General features: G+C 41.3%; 2 protein-coding genes across 2 annotated transcripts in view; one reads left to right on the forward strand and one right to left on the reverse strand.

Annotated features, from left to right (window-relative positions):
- LOC115266603 (uncharacterized) overlaps positions 1-24,327 on the reverse strand; it is a 41,463-nt gene that overhangs the window by 13,595 nt on the left and 3,541 nt on the right. The window lies entirely within an intron of this gene.
- On the forward strand, positions 15,993-22,943 carry LOC115263672 (uncharacterized). Its single transcript, XM_062851973.1, has 2 exons — positions 15,993-16,510; positions 16,588-22,943. The coding sequence occupies exon 2, from the start codon at positions 16,891-16,893 to the stop codon at positions 22,435-22,437; it is 5,547 nt and encodes a 1,848-aa protein (XP_062707957.1). The 5' UTR covers positions 15,993-16,510; positions 16,588-16,890; the 3' UTR covers positions 22,438-22,943.

Genomic DNA, 24,327 nt, shown 5'->3' on the forward strand with positions numbered 1-24,327 from the left:
TCATAATTTTATGAAAACAAAATTGAAAAAAAAAAACTTACAGTTTAGGGGAGGAAGGGGTAACCCCGTCACCTTAAGCATTGGGATTATTTAAAATTAATGTAAGAGTTAATTTAATATTTTAACTACGCAGAATGTTTGATTCATTAGTATTTTATAAGATTTGTGCATTAAAATTTTGAAAATATGTTTATTGTACCGAATAATGTACATATCACAAACATATTAAATATTGATGTTGTTAATGCAGTGCGGGTAAGACCGTCACCCCTATGGGGTAAGTCCGTCATACCTTTTTTTTCAAGATACTTTTGAAGATTTTAATTTGAAAATGTTTCCAACATATTTTTGATGAGTTGTGATGGTTTACCAATTATTCTAATCAGTCGTTTTTTATATGATCGTTAATTTTAAAGTATGTGCGACATGCTGGCAAATACGGAAAAATCTACTTAAGCGATCATGCCGTTGTTCTCCATGTACATCAGTATAACTGGAAAGAACAGCCTATGGTTTAACCATTCGCACCGTTGTAAAAAGTACATACTACCAAAAACCTCAATCGTTCTCTTCTTCTATTTCTTCTTTTCATTACGCTTGTTCTATTGTTAAGCTTGTTCTACGAACACTTCCACAGTTATTAACTGAGAGCTGCCTCTGCCAATGACCATTTTGCCTGTGTATATCGTGTGGCAGGCACGAAGATATTCTCTAGTATATGCCCAAGAAAGTTAAGAAAATTTCCTTTACGTAAAGATCCTGGACAGACTGGAAATCAAACCCATCACACACACGGTCATACCTCGAAATAACGTAATTTTTAGCTTGATATAGCGTTCGGCTCCGTAAAGCGTTAAACGTGATTGCGCCTCGACTAACTGAGTTACATAAAAATAATAATGATTCTATTTTGCCAGCCCTCAGGTGAATTCTCGAAGAATCACTGGAGGAATACCCGAAGAAATCCCAAAAAGAGTTCCTGAAAGAATCCTCGCCGAGTGTAGAATTAGCATCTAAGTTAAAATACACATACACTCGTTGCACAATTATGGGTCACTCAAGGAACAATCATTACATAATATGAATCGTTTTTCATACAAAAATAACACTTTCATCGTTTTTATTTTATATTTTATGTGCGGCACAATGCGCAAAAAAGTGCTTTCCATGACAGTTGCAAATTTATCATCTGAAATGCGATGTTAAAATCAAAATTGCAACAAAACGATAAGAGATAGAAGTTTGGTGTCAAAGAACGAATTGTAGAGTGTAACAGGGGCCACAACTTTGCCAAAGAAAGAATTTTAATTTATTACGCATGATTCAAAGATAGTTGACAAAACCCAATAAAAATACACCATTTTTAGCTATTTTGCTCTAAAAAACATAGTTATTTAACCAAACCAATCGATTCAAAGATGCCATTTGTTAGAAAATTCAATAATCTTTCGAATAAGTGTAAAAAAACTTCAATAAGTTTGACCATTTTCAAGTTATTTCCAGTTAAGGCAATAAGAGTCATAAACATGGGAAGTTCAATAACTACGTAACGGTTGAGATTTGACCATATGCGTAGAACAATTTTTTTCTCCATTTATGGTCCTCTATCACCCTCTTAAAAGTTTGCACTCAGGAACCTAACACCCTGTATATTTAAGAGGAAAGTGACTAATAATTGTGTGTGACCCATAATTGTGCAATGAGTGTAAATAACAACTAAAAAAAAAAGAATCCTCGCCGATGAGTGACGGGCTTACCCGAAGAGCCAACTTTTCTTAAATTGCACCGTAATTTCTGAAAAATTATTGAAACTGACCTTTCGATGAATCTTGGCACTAAAGAATAGTACAGATGAGAATACATGATTGATTAAAATAAATTTCTATGCATGTTTTGTAATTCAGAGGTCAAATTCTACCGACGAAAAATTACTTCCACCGTTGGTGCTACAACGTGTGCGTTTGTTTTGTTTATTTTCTTCGCGTTTGACAGGTCAATGTTGTTATCATGTGTCTCAAAAAAGTAAAAATGGTAAAAACAAATAAGATGTGTGGCCAAAATGCTACTAAATAACTATTTTCTGGTAGAATCATTGGGGTGACGGGCTTACCCACCCTCACGGTGTTACCCGCTTTTCCCCTACAGTAGTTTACATTCTTTTGTCCACTAGGGCGCTGCATGAGCACCTAAATGTATTCTATTCTAATTCTACTATATCGCACTGGTTGCCTTTGCACTTCTGTCACTTTTCTACGCTGTCCATGGTAGAATGATGAACACGAGGATGTTGGTGTGTGGCTCTTGCTCCTTTTCCAGTCCGATTGGGGGTCCATTATGAGTTGCCGTTAGCCGATATCCAAGTTTCCGGGTCCGTTAGAGCATATGCTCAGAAGAAGGTCAGGTGTCAGGCGCTCTCAGAGGGAAGAGCAACTGACGAAAAATTGCAAGTGCCGGGGCTGGGATCGAACTCATGACCTAACACTTATGAGGTGAATGTGTGACCACTACACTATGGGCCACGAAAAAAATGGTAAATGATGTGTAAAAATGGATTGTAAACACAAAATATATATAAAAAGACATCGAATGGAACTGAATGGGGGTTCATTATTGATTTTTTTTGCTTAGTTTATCAAATCTACCAGACTGACCGACCAACCGCTCTCCACCCTACGGTACGACGAATAACGACGAGAAATGCCTCGTGAGCATAACAATGCCCATTTTATGAGCGAAATTTGTTTGGATACCCCACGATACCGTACGTGACCGTATGAGTGCCAACTGGTTCTGGCTGACGTTCCTCTAAGGCTGCCGCTATCATACACGTAATGTGTGGATCTGGGAAGCACCGCTTTTAATTATGCCAATTATTTGATAACAACTCAACAGCGCTGCTCATCGTTATCGGCAGTTTGAACATCTTTATCAGAAAACTGCCATGGAAATGTCATGGTTATACTGGGACTGGCTGTAGGGGAAGATCCACAGGCTAGGGTACGGAAGCTGATGATGGTGCCACCATAGAAGGAAGAAGATGCTACATACTCTTTTACTTTTTCAGTGGAGCTACGTCAGTCATACCACGCTAGTGTAGTGTAAAATCATACTGAGTAGTGCCATACTAAGTAAAGGTTTCACTAGGATTGATTTTATATTCTGTGAATCATTAGATATTTCTAAATAATTATCTTGTATCACCTTCATTTAAATCCGTTGTAAATAAATATATTTATAGTGCAGTTTTATTTTTTTGTATAAAGTAGATTTTAATTATATTCGGAACAGCTGTCGCAATTGTTGGGATACCACAACTATACGGATAGCCACCCTTTACGCATCATATGCCATGTAGGATGTCGGGCATGATGAGAAAGCATAACGATATGCTCCCAAGAAGAATATTAAAACGTTTTGATAGGTTTTCCTATTCGATTATGTGTCGGTTAATTAGTTTTATCAATACATACACACCAGTAGGTATCGTCGTTTGATAGTATTAAACACCTGATAAATTGGGCAACAATTTGTTTATCACTTACACAAGTTTACAAAATAAAACGAAAGTCGTGAACTTCTGTCAACGACCAAAATTTTTGAAGCACGATTTAGTGCTGATTTCGAAACCGACCTTCAAAAAATTTAAAGTAGAAGGGTTTTTGAGTTTTAGCTCAATATCGAGTTTTGTAACTTTTCAAAATATGTAATTTACTAAAATTCAAATATATTGCGTTTTGTTCAACCAATTTTAAATCTTTTTCCATAAACTAAAAGCTGAATACAATACCATTCGATCATCTGAATACAGGATTTGCGTCAGATTGATGAAATTAAAGATATTGGCGAGTTTTAGGGACGATCTTCTTAAATTTTAGCAAAATTCCCAAAATTTTTTGAAGAAATGTATTTTTTTCAATAAGAAAAAACCAACTGAAAAAATCTTTCTCGACGTTTATTTGACATATCATATGTAGGCGAGTTACATTAAAAATTTCAGCTCAATCGGAGCATTGATTACGGAGAATGAGATGTTTGAAGTGAGCGACTTTGCTTAAAAATAGAACAAAAATCGATTTCAAATCATCAACCTTGTATGGAAAGTCGAAAAAATTTCCGCTCTACTGTAATTTTTTTCCTTCGCGTTTTCAAACTCAGAGCATGATTCTACACCAAAAATGATCATCAGCTTACCGAGTTCAAAAATGCTGTAAACTAGTGTTATTTGAATAGAGCCCACCGTAGAGATGAAAAGTATCATAGTGATAAGTGTGAATCAATCAAGTTATTGTATTGGATCAAAAATACTTCTAGCGTAACATGTGAAAAGGGCCTAAAGGCTTTTTGTAAACAAAGTTTGTGTAAACAAACATGTTTAACATGTTTCGGTCGCTGTGGGACTCATCTTGATCTGCCCACGGACAACAACACACTTAACAGATAGCCCGAAGATTACTCTTTCTGATAAGCGTGTTGATGTGCGTGGGTGGATCAAGATGAGCCCTTCAGTGACCGAAACATGTTTGTTTACGAAAAGCCTTTAGGCCCTTTTCACATGTTATGCTTTAAATTTTCCGCATATTTTTCTATTACGCGCAGTTTGGCGCCTCAATAAATACTGAATTTTTGCACATAACTTTTTTTAATGATCTTTATTTTGCACCTGCGTGTCAAAAATACATTTTTTTTAACTTATCCTAATTCTAACCCAACTTAAACTAATTAGGGTATTGGGATGCTTCGTTAGCTTAGTCCACTCGTCCGGCCTATCTTAAGGCCGCACGGGACGACGTGTAATTTTTCCTATCTTCCCTCTCTTTCTAACAATTTGCCTCGCGATTTTGAAGAAGCAAGTATCAATTTCCACTGCACTGGCGTAGCTGAAACTTTAATCGATTATGCACCACGAGTGAGCAAATGAACGATCAAATTTCTAGTCAATAATATGAAGTAGAAGTTGAGATTTGCATCTTACTAACAACAGAGCAATGGCGGTCGATTCAACCACCGTCCCGTCCGGCCTTAACGAAAACCAAAAACTCAAACAAACACGCATAACTGGAGATCGTAAAAGCTATGCGACAAACAACTGTAACATTCCGTTTCAATTTTAGCACTTTAGAGCATTAATATGGAATGAACATGTAGCTTTGTTTAGTTTTTGTAGACGCCATGATTCTTCGGCTTAGTAGGTAGTCTATAAACATGATCATAAATGGCATGATTCTGGGACATTTCCAATTGACTTTTCGATAACTAAACATTTGATGCAACGGTCAAAGACGCTATTTTGATCTTGTATATTTGTTGTCTGTCAACGAATAATAACTGTTTTACAAATTAAATGTGGGCCGAATATTAAGGACATTTTTTTCACTATGAGCATGAGCATGAGCAATGAGCATAGATGACCGCACAATTCGTAGTTGCTACTCCGTGATTGACCAGAGCAATCAAATTGCACAAGGAACCAATGAATAGGGCTTGGTATTAGCTTACTATTCTCAATGTGCACAGTTAGAGAGCTCTCAAATTTAGTAAGGTCAATAACGGCGCCGGCCACGTCCTTACGGTCATCGAGGATGGGAGGGAGTGTTAGTGAGACAAATGTTGTTAAAAACACCGCGAATCGCTGCATCTCCACGTTTGTCTCAGGAAGGATTTTTTGTTAGTAGGGAAGGGTACATTGTCAGTCTGGGAGTCATCAGTGGTTGGTGATGTGATTTGACAATGGATCAAATGGATCAGTAAACACTAACTTTCGCGCACAATCGATCACTTTTCTATAAATACGAAAACGTATCTGATGAAAAAAAAACCTGTCGCGTGTCTCCACCCCATCAGGGGGCAGAAACTTTTCGCCCATTCCACGCAGGCCACGCAGGAATGAACTGAATGCAACAAAGAACACATCAATAAACCAAACCTTTTGCATACACAACATGGAACAACACATTACTAAACACTAAACGCGCATCTATTGTTTTCGATTTCGCGCGATACAATAGCGAACGCGATCGATAAGGCTGCGATAGTCACTTCATACCGGAGCGATGCATGCACAGCAAGGAACAACATAACTTAATCGAGAAATGCTTGAACCGAGTGTAGATAGAAATGCCTGTTAGTAGGGATGATTTCGTTGGGCCAAGCTTAACGCCGGCAAGTGGTACAAATTAAACAAATTTTTGATTTTGAAAAGCCGCCATCGTCGATTCCGGGTCGCAAAAGGAAGGCAAACACACAGACAATCGAACGCGCACGGAGCTTTGCTCGCTCTGTTCCGATCTTCTACCGCGAACTCCCGTTCAGTGTCACTGCCAATGCTTACACACCGAAATACGCGCCACAGACAAACAGACGTAACACTTGCGAAATTTCCATCGACCACGCTTTTAACGATCATTTTAAATTTTCATAGTTAGGGCTTTCACAACCAGAAGCGCGCGCATCGTTTTTCTATGCGTTTGACGTTTCACACTAGCGCCTTCTGTTGGCGATATGGCACAACACGGTGATTCGTGCAACTTTTCCACCAGGTGATGGTAGTGTGAACTGGGCGACGGATTTCCATGAAAATCGTTCAAGGTGTTACGTCTGTTTGTCTGTGTACGCGCTGTAACTTTACTAGACGGATGATACTAAAAGGATGTTAATAAATATCGCCATTTTAAGTTTTCGAATAACTATTTTCTCGCGTTAGCGTACTTAACAAGATTGCAAAAATAAAAAACAAAACTCATCATCAACGAATACTCGTGACGCGTAGTATTAGTACCAATAGTTTCACGTCGCTGGCCTAATAATACTGGAGTTAATGCGGTTACTGACAGGCTGACTAAAGTGACAGGATGAACTAACGCTTGTCGCACTTGTAATATAAATAAAAACTGTGTGATTTTTATTAAGGACATTTTTTCACTATGTACCCAAATCTTGGCTCATTAGTAAAATGACATCAAAAACATCGATAAAGTGACGTCAACAACTGTTATTGTTGTTCATATGTTACATTGCTTGCATATGAACCTGAGACGAGACTCGCGAAGAGGAAAAAAAATCAACGTCAAGTGCAGCCCAACTGAGCTGTCAGTTGTGGCCCGTTTGATTACGTTACCTAAAACGAGTAAAGTATTGCTATCCGAGATAAATTCTGAAGCCAAAATTCACTCCGAGCAGCATTTCCTTCTCCTGTACTGTCAAAAATAAATTGAAAACAAAATATTCTAATGATTACTTTGCTTGGAGATTGTTGGCGATGCAAAATTTCACCTCAACATGATTTTGTGCGTGAATGGGATTCAGTCACACTGCATGTGAGGTGATGCGGTCACGTACATGTTTGAACCACCAGCCCAAAACATAATGTCAACACAGATAGGAAGAAGAAAAAAATAACAAAGTGGAGAAAAAGAAGACCGTCTTCGCGAGTCTCGTCTCAGATATGAACCAGAAAGAACGAACAGAAAGACAGATTTTGTGTGCGGTGACTGTAAAAATATAACACAATAATTGGGTTGCGTTGTTTTCGTTACTAAATTAAGTATTTTTAATGATTTATTTATAGTTTTGAGAAAATTTGACTCCGAAAATGAAATTTGAAATTAAGATTTGTAAACAAACAATTATAATACTTCAGCAGAAATATTGAAAAAATGAGAGAATAAGTGGTTCTAGCGATTGGTAAGCAATAGGCCAACGTTGTATCCACTAATAGGCCAATGTTTGTACCATAGACCAGCATTGCATACCATCGCATTGATTTTTTTCAACGTAATTAAGCAAATTCTTGAATATTTATACGTTAGTTTACTTCCAAGTGTTGAAACATGCATTTTGTCTAGAGTGCGTGATAGGGTCAGCATATCATTTCTAGTGCTACTAATTCACGAGTTATGCTCAAAATTGTCAAAGCGGTTTGTATATTAGGCCAAGGTATGGTACATATACCCCTGATTCTAAAATCATTGTAAATTATCGTCAAAAATCGTTGCAGTCTTCTATTGCTGACATCTGTTCCAATGTTTCAATATTAGAAATTTTATGCAACTCATTAGTACTTCAGAATCATTTTCAAAATTTTATTTCGAATTTTCTGTAGTTGCTTTTTTCTGGTATTGCAATAGCTCGACCATATTGGGACAGCGTACAATATGGCCAGTCTGAAAATTTGTTTATAAATCAAAAATTTGTTTTTGCGACAAAGTTTTGATTTCCTATTAATAAGTGGATATAAATACTTAATAGGGGGATTTACTTAACAGCGTAAACTGATTAAACTGATTAAACATCGCGATCACCAAGCCAATCTTTGATTATTTCTTTAGCAAAATCATGAAACATTTCAAAGCAGAAAATCATGGCTTACGCAGCGTTTTAATCTGTTTAGTGAGTACCCCTAATGCATTTATTACAGTTAGTTTGAATACTTTCTATGTGGTTTTAAAAATTTTTTTTTGTCTTTATTTTTGAGATTTTCAGCCCTAGGCTGGTTTATCTCAACAGTTTAAAAGTTAAGTTTTTATCTAGTAAGAGTCCTAGATACTTAACTTCGTCCGATCAATTTATTGGAGTTCCCCTCATAGTGACATTATGTCTACTTGAGGGTTTCAAATAAAGAGCTCTTGGCTTATATGGAAATATTATAAGTTGAGTTTTGGAGTATTTGGAGAAATCTTCCATTTTTGCAAATAAGAAGAAAAAAATATCTAAACTTTTTTGCAATCTACTATAAATGACACGCAAACTCCGCCCCTTGGCTGAGATACCTGTGTCATCTGCAAATAACGTTTTTTGACATCCCTGTGGCAAATCAGGTAAGTCTGAGGTTAAAAATATTGTATAATATTGGTCCCAATATGCTGCCTTGTGGAACACCAGCTCTTCCAGGTAATCTATCTGACTCGGAATTTTGATAGTTCACCTGGAGCGTTCGATCTGATAAATAGTTTTGAATAATTTTAATAATATATAATGGTAAATCATTTTTTTTTCAATTTTACGGTCAAGCCTTCGTACCAAACACTATCGAATGCTTTTTCTATGTCAAGGAGTGCTACGCCAGTGAGGTAACCTTCAGATTAGTTGCAACGAATGAAATTCGTTACTCGTAAAAGTTGACGAGTAGTCGAATGTCCTTGGCGGAATCTGAACTGCTCATTAGCAAAAATGGAATTTTCATCAATATCAATCATCATTTTATTTAAAATAACCTTTTCAAAAAGTTTATTGATAGATGATAGTAAACTAATTGGACGATTACTGGAAGCTTCGGCAGGATTTTTGTCAGGCTTTAAAATTGGAACAACTTTAGCATTTTATTTATTTTTCAGGAAAATATGCTAACAGAAAACATTTGTTAAATATATTAACCAAAAATGATAAGCAACTTTCTGAAAGTTTTTTGATGAGAATATAGAAAATTCCGTCATCACCCGGAGCTTTCATATTCTTAACCTTTCAGTACTCGCGCCAATTTTTGTAACGCGAGCAGTCGCGCGTTGTACTTTGTACAACACCCATACATTCTGAAATATCTAAGGATTCTGATTGTTTAAAGGAGGACTGTCTTTGGCAAAGTTGTTGTAAATTTCATGGGCTACTTGATGCTGACAAAGTTGATTCGTAATATGTCCACTAGGCGGCGCTAGTGAGCAATATCATGTTATATCTTATATCTCAGGATCCGGATGTCTTAGAAAGATGGTGTCTTCGGCAAAGCTGTTTGGTAAGTCAACGGCTTACAGATTATTGGCCGTTTAATTGGAAATTCCACCACTAGGCGGCGCTAGTGAGCAAATAAACTTTATGTCCTATGTATCTCGGAATCCTGATTACTTAGAAAGATGGTGTCTTTGACAAAGTTGTTTGGTAGGTCAAGGATTTACAGATGATTCGCAGTTTAATTTGAATTTTCACCACTAGGCGGCGCTAGTGAGCAATTTCATGTTATATATTATATCTCAGGATCCTGATGTCTTAGAAAGATGGTGTCTTCGGCAAAGTTGTTTGGTAGGTAAACGGCTTACATATTATTGACTGTCTAATTGGAAATTCCACCACTAGGCGGTGCTAGTGAGCAAATAAACTTTATATCCTATGTATCTCGGGAACCTGATAACTTAGAAAGATGATGTCTTCGACAAAGTTGTTTGGTAGGTCAAGTACTTACGGATGATTCGCAGTTTAATTTGAAATTTCATCACTTGGCGGCGCTAGTGAGCACGTAAATATTATATATTATGTATCTCTGGACCCTTATTACCCTTATTACTAGCTCCACTTTACTCAGAAAGACGGTGTCTTCGGCAAAGTTGTTTGGTAGATCAAAGACCAAATGGAGGAAAAGTTACCTCTCGTGCCGACCTTCTAAAAGATCGAAAACTTACAGATAGTTGTCCGTTTTAATCGTAATTTCACCACTAGATAACGCTAGTGAACATAAAAAATGAATATGCAATAGTTCTCAGGATCCTGGTTACTAGAAGAGAGATGGTGGTTTCGGCAAAGTTGTCAAATAGGTTAAGTGCATTTAAGTGGTAAGTGATGCCAATGAGTATGCAAATTTTATATCTTATATATCTCCGAGTCTGATTACCTGGGACGTTGATATCTTTGGCAAGGTTGGTTGGTAGATCAAGGGCTTTCAGTCGATTGACCATTTGATTCGTGCTTCTGCCACCAGAAGACGCTAGTTGTAAATTTGCAAAAGCATGAATGTGTTATTATTCATCTAGAAAAAAATCAACGAGCTGTAAATTTTTATATTTTCGAAAGTTTTCAAAATTTTAAAATTACACAACTAGTTGATTATCATTTGTTTAAATTTGCACTTGATTGATTAATTTTACATGAAGTTGAAGCGCTTAGTAAAATATTCAATAGCTGACCGTCGTATTTCAATATACTCTATCTTAAGGTTGTCAACGTCACGGGATAAGTACATCCATCCTTTATCCGTTAAACAACAATGTCGAAGACATCATCTTTCTAACCCGACGTCTCCACTACACAAAAATGATTTGCCATTTTGCTGGACAGATGTGTCATGACAGAAATGTTCTCTCGTTGTTTGCATGGAAAGCAGCGGTGTTGATCATTTCTGTTAAGTTTTCTATTTCTGGCAGCAAAATGGCAAGACATTTCTATCTAGTGGAGACGTAGGGTAAGGAGGGTCTGGGACTATTTGGGCAGGAGCACCTATTTTGGGAACTTGCTGCTATAACTCAGTAAGTTTTTAACCGATTGACTTGATTTTTGAGACACGATCAGATACGCACAGTATCTAGCCATGTTCAAAAATTCAAGTCAATCGGTTTGAAATTGACTGAGTTATAGCAGCAAGTGCCCAAAAAGGTGATCATGTCCAAATGGTCTCAGACCCTAATCAGGATCTTGAGATATATGAGGTATAAAATGGGAATGCTCACTAGTGCCATCTGGATGTGAAATTGCACGTCATATTTTTCTTCATCAGTTAGTGTTTGATCTACTAAACAACTTTTCAGAAGATACCATCTTTCTAAGTAATCAGGGTCCTGAGACATATGAGTTTTAAAATTTGATTACCCACTAGCGCCACCTAGATGTGGAGTTTCAAATCATACGGCTCTCCATCAGTTAGTGCTCGATCTACTAAACAACTTTGCTGAAGACATCATCTTTCTAAGTAATCAGGCTCGAGATATATGAGTTATAATATTTAAGTACTCACTTGCGCCACCTGGATGTGGAATTCCACATCATACTTGTCTTCATTAGTTAGTGTTTGATCTACTAAACAACTTTGCAGAAGACACCATCTTTCTAAGTAATCAGGATCCAGAGTTATATGGGATATAAAAATTACATGCTCACTAGCGCCTCCTATCGGTTGAAATCTGAATTTCTCAGATCACCTCGCGAAGGCCCTTGATATCCCAAGTAACTTTGCCGAAGACACCATATTTCTAGATCTTTTAGATTTTGAAATACACTAATTCACATTCAACAGTCTATCTTATCTTAAATATAGTACGTTCTTCATATTGCGATTTTCAATTTTCCGCATTATAAGGAGTTATACTGTTTTCAAAAAAGGTCTTATAATATTCCAAATAAGATTCCTGTAGAATACATTTGGGGTAGACATCGATAGAAAAGATGGTTTCAAAGTAATAGTCGATAATTCTCATGTGTTGTACAAAGTACAACAGCGCGATTAACGGAAGGTTAAACTTCTTTATAATAGATCTCATTTCGTCCAAATCAGTGCCCAATGCATTGTTGAAAATGTGCTCATGATTGAGAATGTTTTCGAACTCGCGGGCAACCTTATGTTCTATTGGACTAGTGAGACCTATACTGAAATTTTGCGCACTTCCAATCTGTTTGGCGAGTTTTTGTGGTTTTTTCAAAATTTGTTAATAATATTTTATTATCCTCTTTCAGCGCAGGAATGGGCTTTTGAGGATTTTTCAAAACTTTTGTCAATTTCCAAAACGGCTTCGAACTGGGGTTTTATTGAGAAACTTTACATATGTGCAAAATTTTTGTTTCCTAATTCTGTGAAACGTTTTTTAATGTTTTTTCACATTACTTATTCTTCTTTATGTCGTCGTTTCGAGCTTTCGTTGCCAATTTTTCATTCTGCTTGCGTATATTTAGGCACGAAAGTACTCTATGCCCAAACAGGTCAATAATATTTTCATAACGAAAAAATCCCGGATCGATCGAGTTACCAAACCACCACCCTCAGCCCATCTTGAAAAATACTCGCGCGTTTAGGAGGGGAAGGAAAGGCTTGTTGCAAGTTAGCCAAAAATAATCATCATAGCTTTGTCGTTTCTCTCAATTTTTAGCTGTCAACGTACCACGCAATGCCACGTACACTGTACAACATTATGTTGGACAAAGTTGAAACATTAAATCAATTATTTTATGACTTGATTAACATAAATTATGTGAACGCTCTCGTAGTTGAAATTAATGTCATCGTGTTGTCGCACTTTGGTAATTCATAGAGTTGCATCACTATCTTAGCTGTGATTGGTTCATCAAGTGCGTAATTGAATCATCGTGCATGAATCACGAGTTTGAAATCCTAGATGCTTGCATACTCAGATAAATATTCATAGACGGCGGATCTAGTTGCAGAGCTTGCGTGGTCTAAGCATTGAAATATATGACGTTGGTTACCGTTGTTGGATGACTGTCATGCAAGATTATCATAATTCACAGCCCAATTTGCATTTCAGAAGCTCATCGGCTATTAGTCCTCTCCGACCGGACAGATAGTGGTGGAGGCTCGCTGTTTTTGTCATCCGGTAGGTCAGTCGACAAAAGTGGCTTTCCACTCGATAAATGTCCAGTTCAGATCGGGCATGGCTTATATGGGATACCAATAATAATTCAAACATGGTTAGCCACACAATTTTCACTTAATTAATCAATATGCACTCAGATATTGGATCAGACGTTCGATTTGCAGCATCATAAATCCATTATTACGCACAAATGTATCCTGTTTGCGATAATACTCAACCGGAAAATTGTTTTTATTATTTCAAAGCCATAAGGTAGTGCAACCTGATTGGTTTTTATCTGGTTTGGAGCCAATTTTTACCAATCCAAATGATTAAATGGATCACGTATAAAAGTGAGGTGCTCAAAATCCCAGCTATTGATGGATATTTTCTCATGTTGTTTCGGTCTTTACCTATATCAATAAGTCGATTGATGCTTTGTACTCCGCTTGTGCTGAAGCAAATTTATTTCATCCCATTTTTAATCTACCCTCGTGCTTCCAGTTATCACAGCTTTTGTAGTATTGAATGCACTCTCTACATTCTTCAGCAATTGGCTTGAAATTGAAATCGTCCACAGCCAGGACTGGGAAGTTGACCCAGATGCGGGATGAAAAAAGTGAATAGTGATATACTGCATATAGTACAATCCTATGTCCAATCGACTGAACAAATGAAAAACCGTAAAGTGATTCCAATTCGGGGTGATATTTGCCGGTTTGACTGCACCGGCAATTAGTGCAAAATAAATAGACGCATAAAAACAATTTGGCGTGATAAGCCGGGATGCAGCGGATGGGCAAAAGCTCGAATCGAACGGCGGCAAGCATCAGATTGGATTTATTCACCTTGTTTTGTTTTTTTTTTGTCTGGCTGTGGTACAATAGCCGATCTGAAAGGTTGTGCTTCATTCGATAAATGGATTTTATTTTGGGGCTTGGAAATTTTAACTGGACTGCAAGAATCATCATTTTTCGTCGCATCAATGTGAAGCTATAAAATGTATGTAGAGATATGTAATTAATTGTAACATAGCAGAGTAAACGTGGTTTAGCAAGTTGTATTTGTCTTCATTTTGGCTAACTAAGTTGAGGATAGTATCACTACTATGTGGATTCTCAACTGTTTTTAGGCATGTTGCCACAGACGATCTATGTTGTGTCTGATAAAACGCCAAAACAGAAATGGAATTAAAATTTAATTTGAAAAAGTGAACATTACTCTTCTGTAGTTTTAACATCGCATAATATTTTTGAAGTACACTCCCGTTCAAAAGTTTGGGGTCACCCCCTCAAAAACATGTCATTTTTTTAGGCCCATATCTCCGCCAATTTGCGTCCGATTTCAAAACCCTAGGTTTCATTCAAAAGATAATAAGTCAAAGAAACTTTGAACATGATTTAAAAGAAACTTTTTCAAAAATTTTTGTATGTAAACTTAACCCAAAGTTGCCAAATTTTCTAAAAAATGAATATAAACTTACGGCAGTGTCGCTGGAAGTTGGGTCGACCAAATTTTAAGATGAGAGCGGTAATATGACCCATTTTCTATTAGCTTTCAATTGCTTTTTACAGAACTTAGCTAAAAAATCTAGAAAAAAAGTTATTAAGTAAATTAATCCTTGATGTCATCGACCAAAAGTTTGGGGTCACCCCTCAATATGATGTATCGGCCAAAAGTTTGGGGTCACTATAGTAAAACATGGAAAAGTGATTTGGTGATGTCTTCGTCACCTATAGTTCAATTTTAATTATTTTTGGCTCATTTCAAAGATAATTAACTAAATTTACGTTTGATGTCTTCAACTTAACGTATTTATCGATTTTTGTATATAAAAATGTTATGTAAGGTTAGCACATTTTACCACGCTTCAAAAAATGAGGCAACTTTACGTTAAATTTTAGTATGTAAATTTCAACAAATATGTGTGGTTCAATGTCTATGCAGTAAGTATCATTCATTTTGTTTCAAATAAGCCAAGAAGAATTAAAATTGAATGAAAGATGACAAAGATATCAACAAAACACTTTTCCATGTTTTACGATAGTGACCCCAAACTTTTGGCCGATACAGCATTTTGAGGGGTGACCCCAAACTTTTGGTCGATGACATCAAGGATTAATTTACTTAATAACTTTTTTTCTAGATTTTTTAGCTAAGTTCTGTAAAAAGCAGTTGAAAGCTGGGCCTAAAAAAATGACATGTTTTTGAGGGGGTGACCCCAAACTTTTGAACGGGAGTGTATGTTTCGTTCTGGATCAGTAGTTTTTCGATACAACTGATAGTTTGGTTAGAGAACATACACAAAATTTAAATAAATAAATTAAATTTAAAAAATAAAAATAAGCTGTAGCATTATGTTATTTTTAAGATGGTCGTTTTTATTACTCTGGGTCCTTATTGAAAGGCTTCAGAGTACCAGCTCCTGAGTCATGTTATCTTGAGGAAAAAGTTAAAATTATCATGGACTGGTGTAGGGATAATGACATGTAAGACAATAGGAAAAACTACCCTTAAACAGGGCAGCAATGCATGAGCGTACTGCACAGTTCTGTCATGTTGACATCAGGTTTCCAAACTTCAGCGCCAAACTGGTACGTTCCCAAGGAAATTACACCAATATTGCTCCTCATCAAGAATTTTTTCGCGAAAACCTCTTCATGAATTGTCTTTTTACGATGTTTTTCTGTGTTTATCATGAAAGGGGCATGTTAAATACCCCCTCTGAATTAGATAAAAATGAAATTTCCAACCTAGAATAAGTAAATACTTTTGACCAATAGCAATTAATTTTGACCCACTGTGCACACCGAACGCACAACACTTGTAAATAGTAGCATAAGTAAGGTAAATAAAATCAGTTGAAATCGTTACCCCGCCGCGTATGCATACCCAAATAGTTGCTCCCGGTCTTGTTCGGTTTTGTGGTGTCCGAAAAGTACAAAACGCGACGGTTTAGATTACCCGCCCGCTGGTGCAGTGTCTGGGGAAGTGATTGTCTACATCGATTGAAATCAGAGTGCGAAAGAAGTGCAAAACCAGCTAGAAAAAGTGTCCCACGAACAACCAACGAAAGAAGAGTGGTTAAGTACTAAACATAATTTGGTCCTTCGAGCCGGATTTCTGGACCGCCGGTGAAGAAAAGTGTCCATACAAGCGCCTACAAGAGGCCATAAAGTGACAAGTTCAGTTCAAATTGCCTAACGAACCGGCAAAAAATAGTGCGACGGGTATACACTTACCCCTGTTTAAGTGCGCGAAATTGCGATTCCCGGTAGCATCTAGACGCCTTGAACCACCATTGCAGTGACAAAATCACGAAGAGAGTGCATTCCCCCCAAGAATCTCCCATTTTTACGTAACACTTTGTTGCCGTTGTGTGAACGAGTGGACGATCGTCATCAATCATCCAACCGGCCGACCCACGACCGAAATCGTTCTGGTGTGGTGCAAAGTACACAGAGGGTCGTGTGGCAAAAATACTTGGACGAAAGTCGGTGAAAATCAAGGTGAAAAATTGAAGTTCGGATTGAGTGACTAAGCGGGGGGCTGATTCTTGGCGGTGGAAAATTACGTGTGTGTGATTCATTTGGCGCTACCGGTGAACAAAATGGCGGAAGAAGCGAAGACCTTCGATGAGTGGCTGCAGAAGAAGCAAAATGTACTGGATTCCGTGGCTTTGTTGGAGTTTTATGTGAAGAATTTCGACAAGGAGGAGGCCAGAAAGGAGCAGGTAGAAGCTTGGGCGGAGAAGCTTGAGCGGTTCTACGACGAGTTCCATAAGGTAGCCGTCAAGATGGAGGCCTTATCCACGGAGGAGAATCCCATCGACTTAAAAGGTGAGCGTCAAAAATTTGATTCCCGATATTATGTTCTGCGTGCATTCTACCTGAAGCAGATTGCGAGGGCCGCCAGTTCCTCTTCCTCCAGTCACTCCCCACCTACGAAGCCAATGAACGTTCGGCTTCCGGAGCTGATTCTCCCTAAGTTTAGCGGTCGTTTGGAGGACTGGTGCGTCTTTCGCGATTCCTTCCAGTCTGCTATCGGTTCTCGGAGTGATATCGGTCCCGTTGAGAAGCTGCACTACTTGAAAGGTCTGGTTCACGGTGAAGCGGCACGTATTCTCGACCCTATCAAGGTCAGCGAGCAGGGCTACAAGGACGCTTGGAGAGCACTCACGCTGCGATTCGAAAACAAGCGGCAGCTCATCAAGTGTCACATTCGGACGCTCTTCGATACTCCAGCGATGCGTAATGAATCGGCAGAAGATCTTCTGGCGCTGGTCGATCGCTTCGAACAGCAAATCTCCGTGTTGAAGAGTTTGGGTGAACCAGCTGACAAGTGGAGTTCCTTACTTGTTTACCTGCTGACAGTCCGCCTCGATTCATGTACGCTCCGAGAATGGGAGAACCACTGCGCCAAACTCGACGCTGACAACATCGCAGCCGTTCTGGGAGGAACCGCGTCGACATCCAGCGCAGTTGCTGATGATTCAACTTCCATGCCATCGTACGTCCAGATGGTCAACTTCCTCCAGAACTATGCTCGAGTCCTGCACGCTGTTTCCCCGGCCACATTCGCTCCTTCTCCTCGCAACAAGCCCAAGCTTCCACCTAACTCAGCAGCATTCCCCGTCGTAGCGCCGCAGAAGAGCGCATCCAGTTCGACACCTTCGAGCTCCAGTACCAGCAAGTCGGAGAAGCCGTGCGAGAAGTGTGGACAGGGACACTACCTGTACCACTGCCCGGAGTTCCAGAAGCTGGATATCGCGCAACGGACCGACCTGGTAAAAGAAAACAACATCTGCTTAAACTGTTTGCGCTCCTCCTCCCATTTTGCCCGATCCTGTTCGGGCTCCCGCTGCCGCGTCTGCTCCCGAAAACATCATACGCTGCTTCACACGGACAGCAGTGATACGAAGTCCACATCCAGCACCCAGTCTGAAGAATCTACCTGCTGCGTCGCTGTCGAGGAAATGCTTCCCGTTCCGTCGAATCTAGCGCACTCGAAGTCCGTTTCACAAGTTCAAGCCCAGCAACCGTGTACTCCTAGTACGTCGATCGTTCCCTCTCTCCGTGTTCACGACATTTCCGGGAATCCCCAGTGCGCTTTGGTCTCGCAATCCCAAGCCGTGATCCCTGGAACCGTTTTTCTTCCAACTGCGCTCGTGAACATCCGTAGCAGTAGAGGTCGCATCATTTCCGCACGGTGCTTGCTGGACTGTGCATCCCAACGAAACTTCGTGTCTGCCGGACTCTGTGAGAAGCTCCAACTACCACGGACTCGTCTGCCACAACCGATGACAATCAGCGGAATTGGCAACACCACCACGCGCGTAGAGCACGAAGTATGCGTGAGCGTCTCTTCCCGGATTTCATCTTTCTCCGTGAAATGTTCGATGCTGATTCTTCCGTCGATCACCGTGAAGCTTCCACAGTTCTCCGTCGACACCCGTCAATGGTCGATACCGGAGCACGTCAACCTCGCCGATCCGACTTTCGCGGTCACCAGTAACATCGACATGATTCTGGGTGCCGCCCACTTCTTCCGTGTCCTCCGCTATGGTCGAGTCTCTCTCGGCAACGATCTTCCGCTGCTCCAGAATACCGAATTTGGATGGGTTGTCTCTGGAGAGTGCATGCTGGAAAACCACGACCATGAAGATCCTCGTAACTGCCAGTTCAGCAATCCCTGTACAATCGACGAGCTGGTCAACCGCTTTTGGCAGCTTGAAGAGGTGCAGCAGTCAAAAGGCTGGTCTCCGTCTGAGCGATACTGCGAGCAACACTTCGTCGAACACACCGTCCGAAATGCAGATGGTCGCTACGTCGTCAAGCTCCCAAAGAGAGAAGAGTTGCTTCCCCAGTTAGACGATAATTGGTACAACGCTACGCGGCGGTTCTACTCCTTGGAACGATCGCTGGCCAGAGATCCAGAGAAGCATGCCATGTACCAAAAATTCGTCCATGAATACCAAGCTCTCGGACACATGAGGGAAATTGATCCCAACGAGCGAGACAGTAAACCTCGCTACTATCTTCCCCATCACGCAGTCATTAAGATGGACAGCACCACTACCAAGCTCAGAACCGTCTTCGATGCGTCTTGCCGGTCGAAATCCGGTCTGTCTCTCAACGATGTTCTTCTCGCTGGCCCCGTCCAAGACACCCTAGTCACAATCGTGATTCGCTTCCGAATCTCCGAATTCGTCGTGTCGGCGGACATCGAAAAAATGTATCGTCAGGTGCTAGTATCGGAACAGGATCAACCGCTGACTCGAATAGTGTGGCGCGATCATCCGGATCTTCCGCTGAAGATTTACCAGCTACTCACCGTCACCTACGGCACCAGCTGTGCCCCGTTCCTAGCGATCAGGGTGTTGCAGAAGCTTGCCGACGACGAAGAACAGCGATTCCCTCTGGCAGCTCGTGTACTCCGCCACGACTTCTACGTGGACAACCTGCTAACTGGCTCCAACGACACTTCATCTCTCGCCGCTACTTGCAAGCAGCTCATCGCGATGCTGGCTTCTGCAGGCCTTCCGCTTCGGCAATGGTCGTCCAACAACCAGACTGTGCTCAACGCCATTCCGCCGGAGCTCCGGGAGACTGAAACGCTGCTCGATTTGGACCATGAAGCCTCCGTCACCACGCTCGGATTACGCTGGGAGCCTGCTACCGATCTTCTGTCCTTCAAGCAGCCAAAGTGGAAGGAATATTCAACACTCACGAAGCGGGAGATGCTGTCGCAAATCAGCAGTCTGTTCGACCCGCTTGGACTTATTGGTCCGACCATCTCGAAGGCAAAAATCCTCCTCCAAAGCTTGTGGAAGCTCCACCTTGACTGGGATACACCAGTTCCTCCGGCAGTCGCCAGTGAGTGGCAGGATATTCAACAGAAATTCGCCGGTCTTGTGCATCTGCGGATTCCCCGACACGTCCTCAGCCCAGGTTACGCACGCCTGGAAGTCCATGGCTTCAGTGACGCTTCGGAGAGCGCCTACGGTGCTTGCTTGTTTTTCCGTTCCATCTCTTCTGCTGGATCCTGCATTGTTCGGCTGCTCATGTCGAAGTCGAAGGTGGCACCAGTCGACACGAAGTCAATTCCGCGTCTAGAGCTCTGCGCGGCTCACCTGCTCGCCAAACTCCTAGTCCATGCCATGGATTCCGTCGAGATTTCCGCTACGGTCTACCTGTGGACAGACTCCACCATAGTGCTGGATTGGCTTGCCGCAACACCGTCATCGTGGAAGACGTTTGTGGCAAATCGCGTGGCTGAAATACAAGAACTCACCACACACGCGGTCTGGAATCACGTTCCGTCAAAGGACAATCCAGTCGACCTCATCTCTCGCGGTATGACCCTCGACGAGCTCTCACTACACTCCCTTTGGTGGCACGGACCAGCCTGGCTTGGTGCACTGGACATTCCGTGGCCAGCCAAGTATGCAGCGTCGAAATCCACTAACCTCGAAGCCCGTAAGATTGTCGCCCTTCCCGCCGTCGAAGATGGCCCACTGTACGATCTGGTTCTCCGCTACTCAAGTCTCCGTTCACTGCTTCGAATCTGCGCCATCATTCGTCGGTTCTGTGAGAACTGCCTCCGCCACAAGAATCAGCGGGAACGTGTTGTCGGCCCTTTGACCGTAGCCGAAATCGACCAAACCCTGCTCGCCTTGATCCGTCGGGCTCAGCATGAGCACTTCGAGAAGGAACTCCGTCAACTGTCTTCCACTGGGAAAGTGGACCGAAAATCCAAACTTCGGTTTCTGAACCCACAGTTGGTGGACGGTGTGATCCGCCTCGGTGGCCGGTTACAAAACGCTTCGATTCCAAACGACGAGAAGTGTCCTATCCTTTTGCCAGCCAAGCATCGGTTGACCGACCTCATCGTGACGAGAGAGCACCAGAAGACACTCCACGCTGGTCCTGGGTTACTGCTATCGTCCCTCCGCCAGAAGTACTGGCCTCTTGGCGGCCGGAACCTGGTTCGGAAGATCGTCCACCGGTGCATAACATGCGCCCGCGCTCGACCAAAGCCACTGGAGCAGCTGATGGGTCAACTTCCCCCAATGCGAGTCACTCAGGCGTACCCCTTCGAAAACGTCGGCATCGATCTTGCCGGCCCGCTCTACGTGCGCCCATTCACCAGAAGCCGCAAATCTCAACTAGCAAAAATGTACATTGTCGTGTACGTCTGCCTGGCTACTAAAGCGGCTCACCTTGATATTGTGTCCGACCTTACCACCGAAGCCTTCATCGCGAGCCTCCGGCGCTTTACCAGCCGGAGAGGCAGGCCAGCGCACATCTACTGTGACAACGCCACCAACTTCGTTGGGGCTACAAGGGAATTGAAGGAGCTCCGCAAGTTGTTCCTGTCCCAACAACACAAAGAGTCCGTAGCACGCGAGTGTGGAGAAGATGGAATCCAATTCCATTTTATTCCGCCACGATCGCCATCCTTCGGTGGCATCTGGGAAGCTTGCGTGAAATCCGTCAAGACCCTGCTGCGAAAGATCCTCGGCAATGCTCACCTCACGGAATCGGAACTCCAAACCGCTCTTGTGCAGGTTGAGGCAATGCTGAATTCACGCCCTATCACCCCACTACCGGACGATCCTTCCGAGGAACGCGCCCTCACACCAGGGCACTTCCTGATCGGTAGACCGCTGAATGCGATGCCCGATCCCGACCTTCAGGACGTCCCAGAAAACCGTCTCTCTCGCTATCAAAGAGTACAGCAACTCGCTGGACACTTTTGGTCTCGGTGGCACAAGGAGTATCTAGCCACCCTGCAAATCCGGTACCGCTGGACTGAAGCGCTCGACAACCTCGCCGTCGGCTCCATCGTCGTTCTCAAAGAGGAAAAGATTCCGCCGCTCAAATGGCCTCTCGGACGTGTGATCAGCGTCCATCCCGGCTCCGACGGACGAGTTCGGGTCGCCACAGTGCGAACCAGCACCGGTACGACCCAGCGTGCCATCTCGAAACTCTGCCTTCTTCCGGTCGAAGTTGATCCTGCCACCGTCGTCATTGATGCCCCGCAGTCGCCAGACGTTGGCCCTCGCTCAGGGAACAGAGCCGCCGGACGAGATCCCGGCCCTTGCTCAGGGAACAGAGCCGCCGGACGAGTTCCCGGCCCCTACTCGGGGAAATGAGTCGCCAGATGAGATTCTGGCCCACGCTCGGGGGAATCGAGTAGAACGAGAAGCATCTGTAAAGACGTTAAGCCTTCCATGCGGGTTCGCCCCATGGACTGGACTTAACCGAAGTTAAGTACCATTTCTCGTTATCGTTCCAACAATCTGGCCACAGATGTTCCGTTTTTTCCAGCTCGTCATCCGTACCCGCATATCAAGGACCACGACACTGGAGATCGGCCTGTGCCAGCTGAACCACATTCAATTCTGTTGCATTCATCTATTCAACATGCATCGCGAGCCGTAGGAGTTCCACCGCCAGTGATTGATGAAGTGCAGAAATTTCATTGGCGGCCGGAATGTTAAATACCCCCTCTGAATTAGATAAAAATGAAATTTCCAACCTAGAATAAGTAAATACTTTTGACCAATAGCAATTAATTTTGACCCACTGTGCACACCGAACGCACAACACTTGTAAATAGTAGCATAAGTAAGGTAAATAAAATCAGTTGAAATCGTTACCCCGCCGCGTATGCATACCCAAATAGTTGCTCCCGGTCTTGTTCGGTTTTGTGGTGTCCGAAAAGTACAAAACGCGACGGTTTAGATTACCCGCCCGCTGGTGCAGTGTCTGGGGAAGTGATTGTCTACATCGATTGAAATCAGAGTGCGAAAGAAGTGCAAAACCAGCTAGAAAAAGTGTCCCACGAACAACCAACGAAAGAAGAGTGGTTAAGTACTAAACAGGGCATTCTTGCAGGATTTTTTTTAAGAGTTCAGCAAGAATTTCTCTGAGAATTTGGTTTGGTCCCATGTACTTCTTCCGAATTTTATCCACGATTATCTCCAGTGATGACGAGAGACAAACCAGCCATGGACTGAAAGTCTCTTTAATAAAGACAAATCAATCAAGCAATCAATCCAATGATAACACCAGAAATCCCTTCAGGGATTCTTTCGGTTCTTTTTTTAATTTTTTTCCGGAATTTCTATAGAAAGAAAAAAAAATCCATAAATGATTTAAGCAGGACATTCTCTAAAGAATCCTCCAGGTATCCCTGTAGAATACATACCTGTCTATGAAATTCTTTGAAAATTTCGGAGAATTCTGAGATTTTTCCAAAAATTCTTCCAGGAATTTTCCTTGGGTCTTTATGAGTTTTTCGTGAAATTTATCATAAGATTTATGTTTGAACTAGTCCACATGTTATTCTTAATTCCTTCGGAAATTCCTCCAGGGATTCAGGAATTTTAAAGGAAATCCCTTCAAGGATTGCTTCATTTATTCCTTCAAACATTTCTGAAAGAATTTTCTAAGAATTTTCTTGTGGAATTTTCCAGCAATTCTTCTCACAGTTTCTCATCGCTTCAATTCTTCTAAGATTTTTTTTTCATGGGTTAGGGAATCCTCCAACATTTCTGCAAAAGATACAGCTTTAAGAGATTTTTACAGAGATTCTGAGATTTTTTCAAAGAAGTTTTGTTGTAGAAGTTTGGAAATTTTCCGGGAACTCTTTTAGAAATTATTGTGTGAATTTCTTCAGAGGTTCCTTTATGTAAAACTATAAATTCCTTTATGTAAATTCTAAATTGAATAATCCTCTGGAAAATTTTCAAGAGATTCTTCTGGAAATTCCTCTAGGCGTTTCTCCATAAACTTCTCTAAGTATTCTTCTGGAGATTGCTTAGGATTTATTCAGGCCTTTCTTCAGGATACACTGATATACGGGGGATGGCCAAAATGTTTGGGATAGGCCACTTTTTTTCTCTCACAAAAAAGTTCAACATGCTATAACTTTTCATAGAGTGCATCAAAAAATCTCAAATTTTGACTGTTTATCAACCTATTATATGTGCAATATCATTGGTACAAATTTGGGCTTGATTGAATAATTTTTTGCGAAG

The sequence above is a fragment of the Aedes albopictus genome, chromosome 2, assembly GCF_035046485.1.
Source record: "Aedes albopictus strain Foshan chromosome 2, AalbF5, whole genome shotgun sequence".
NCBI lineage: Eukaryota > Metazoa > Arthropoda > Insecta > Diptera > Culicidae > Aedes > Aedes albopictus.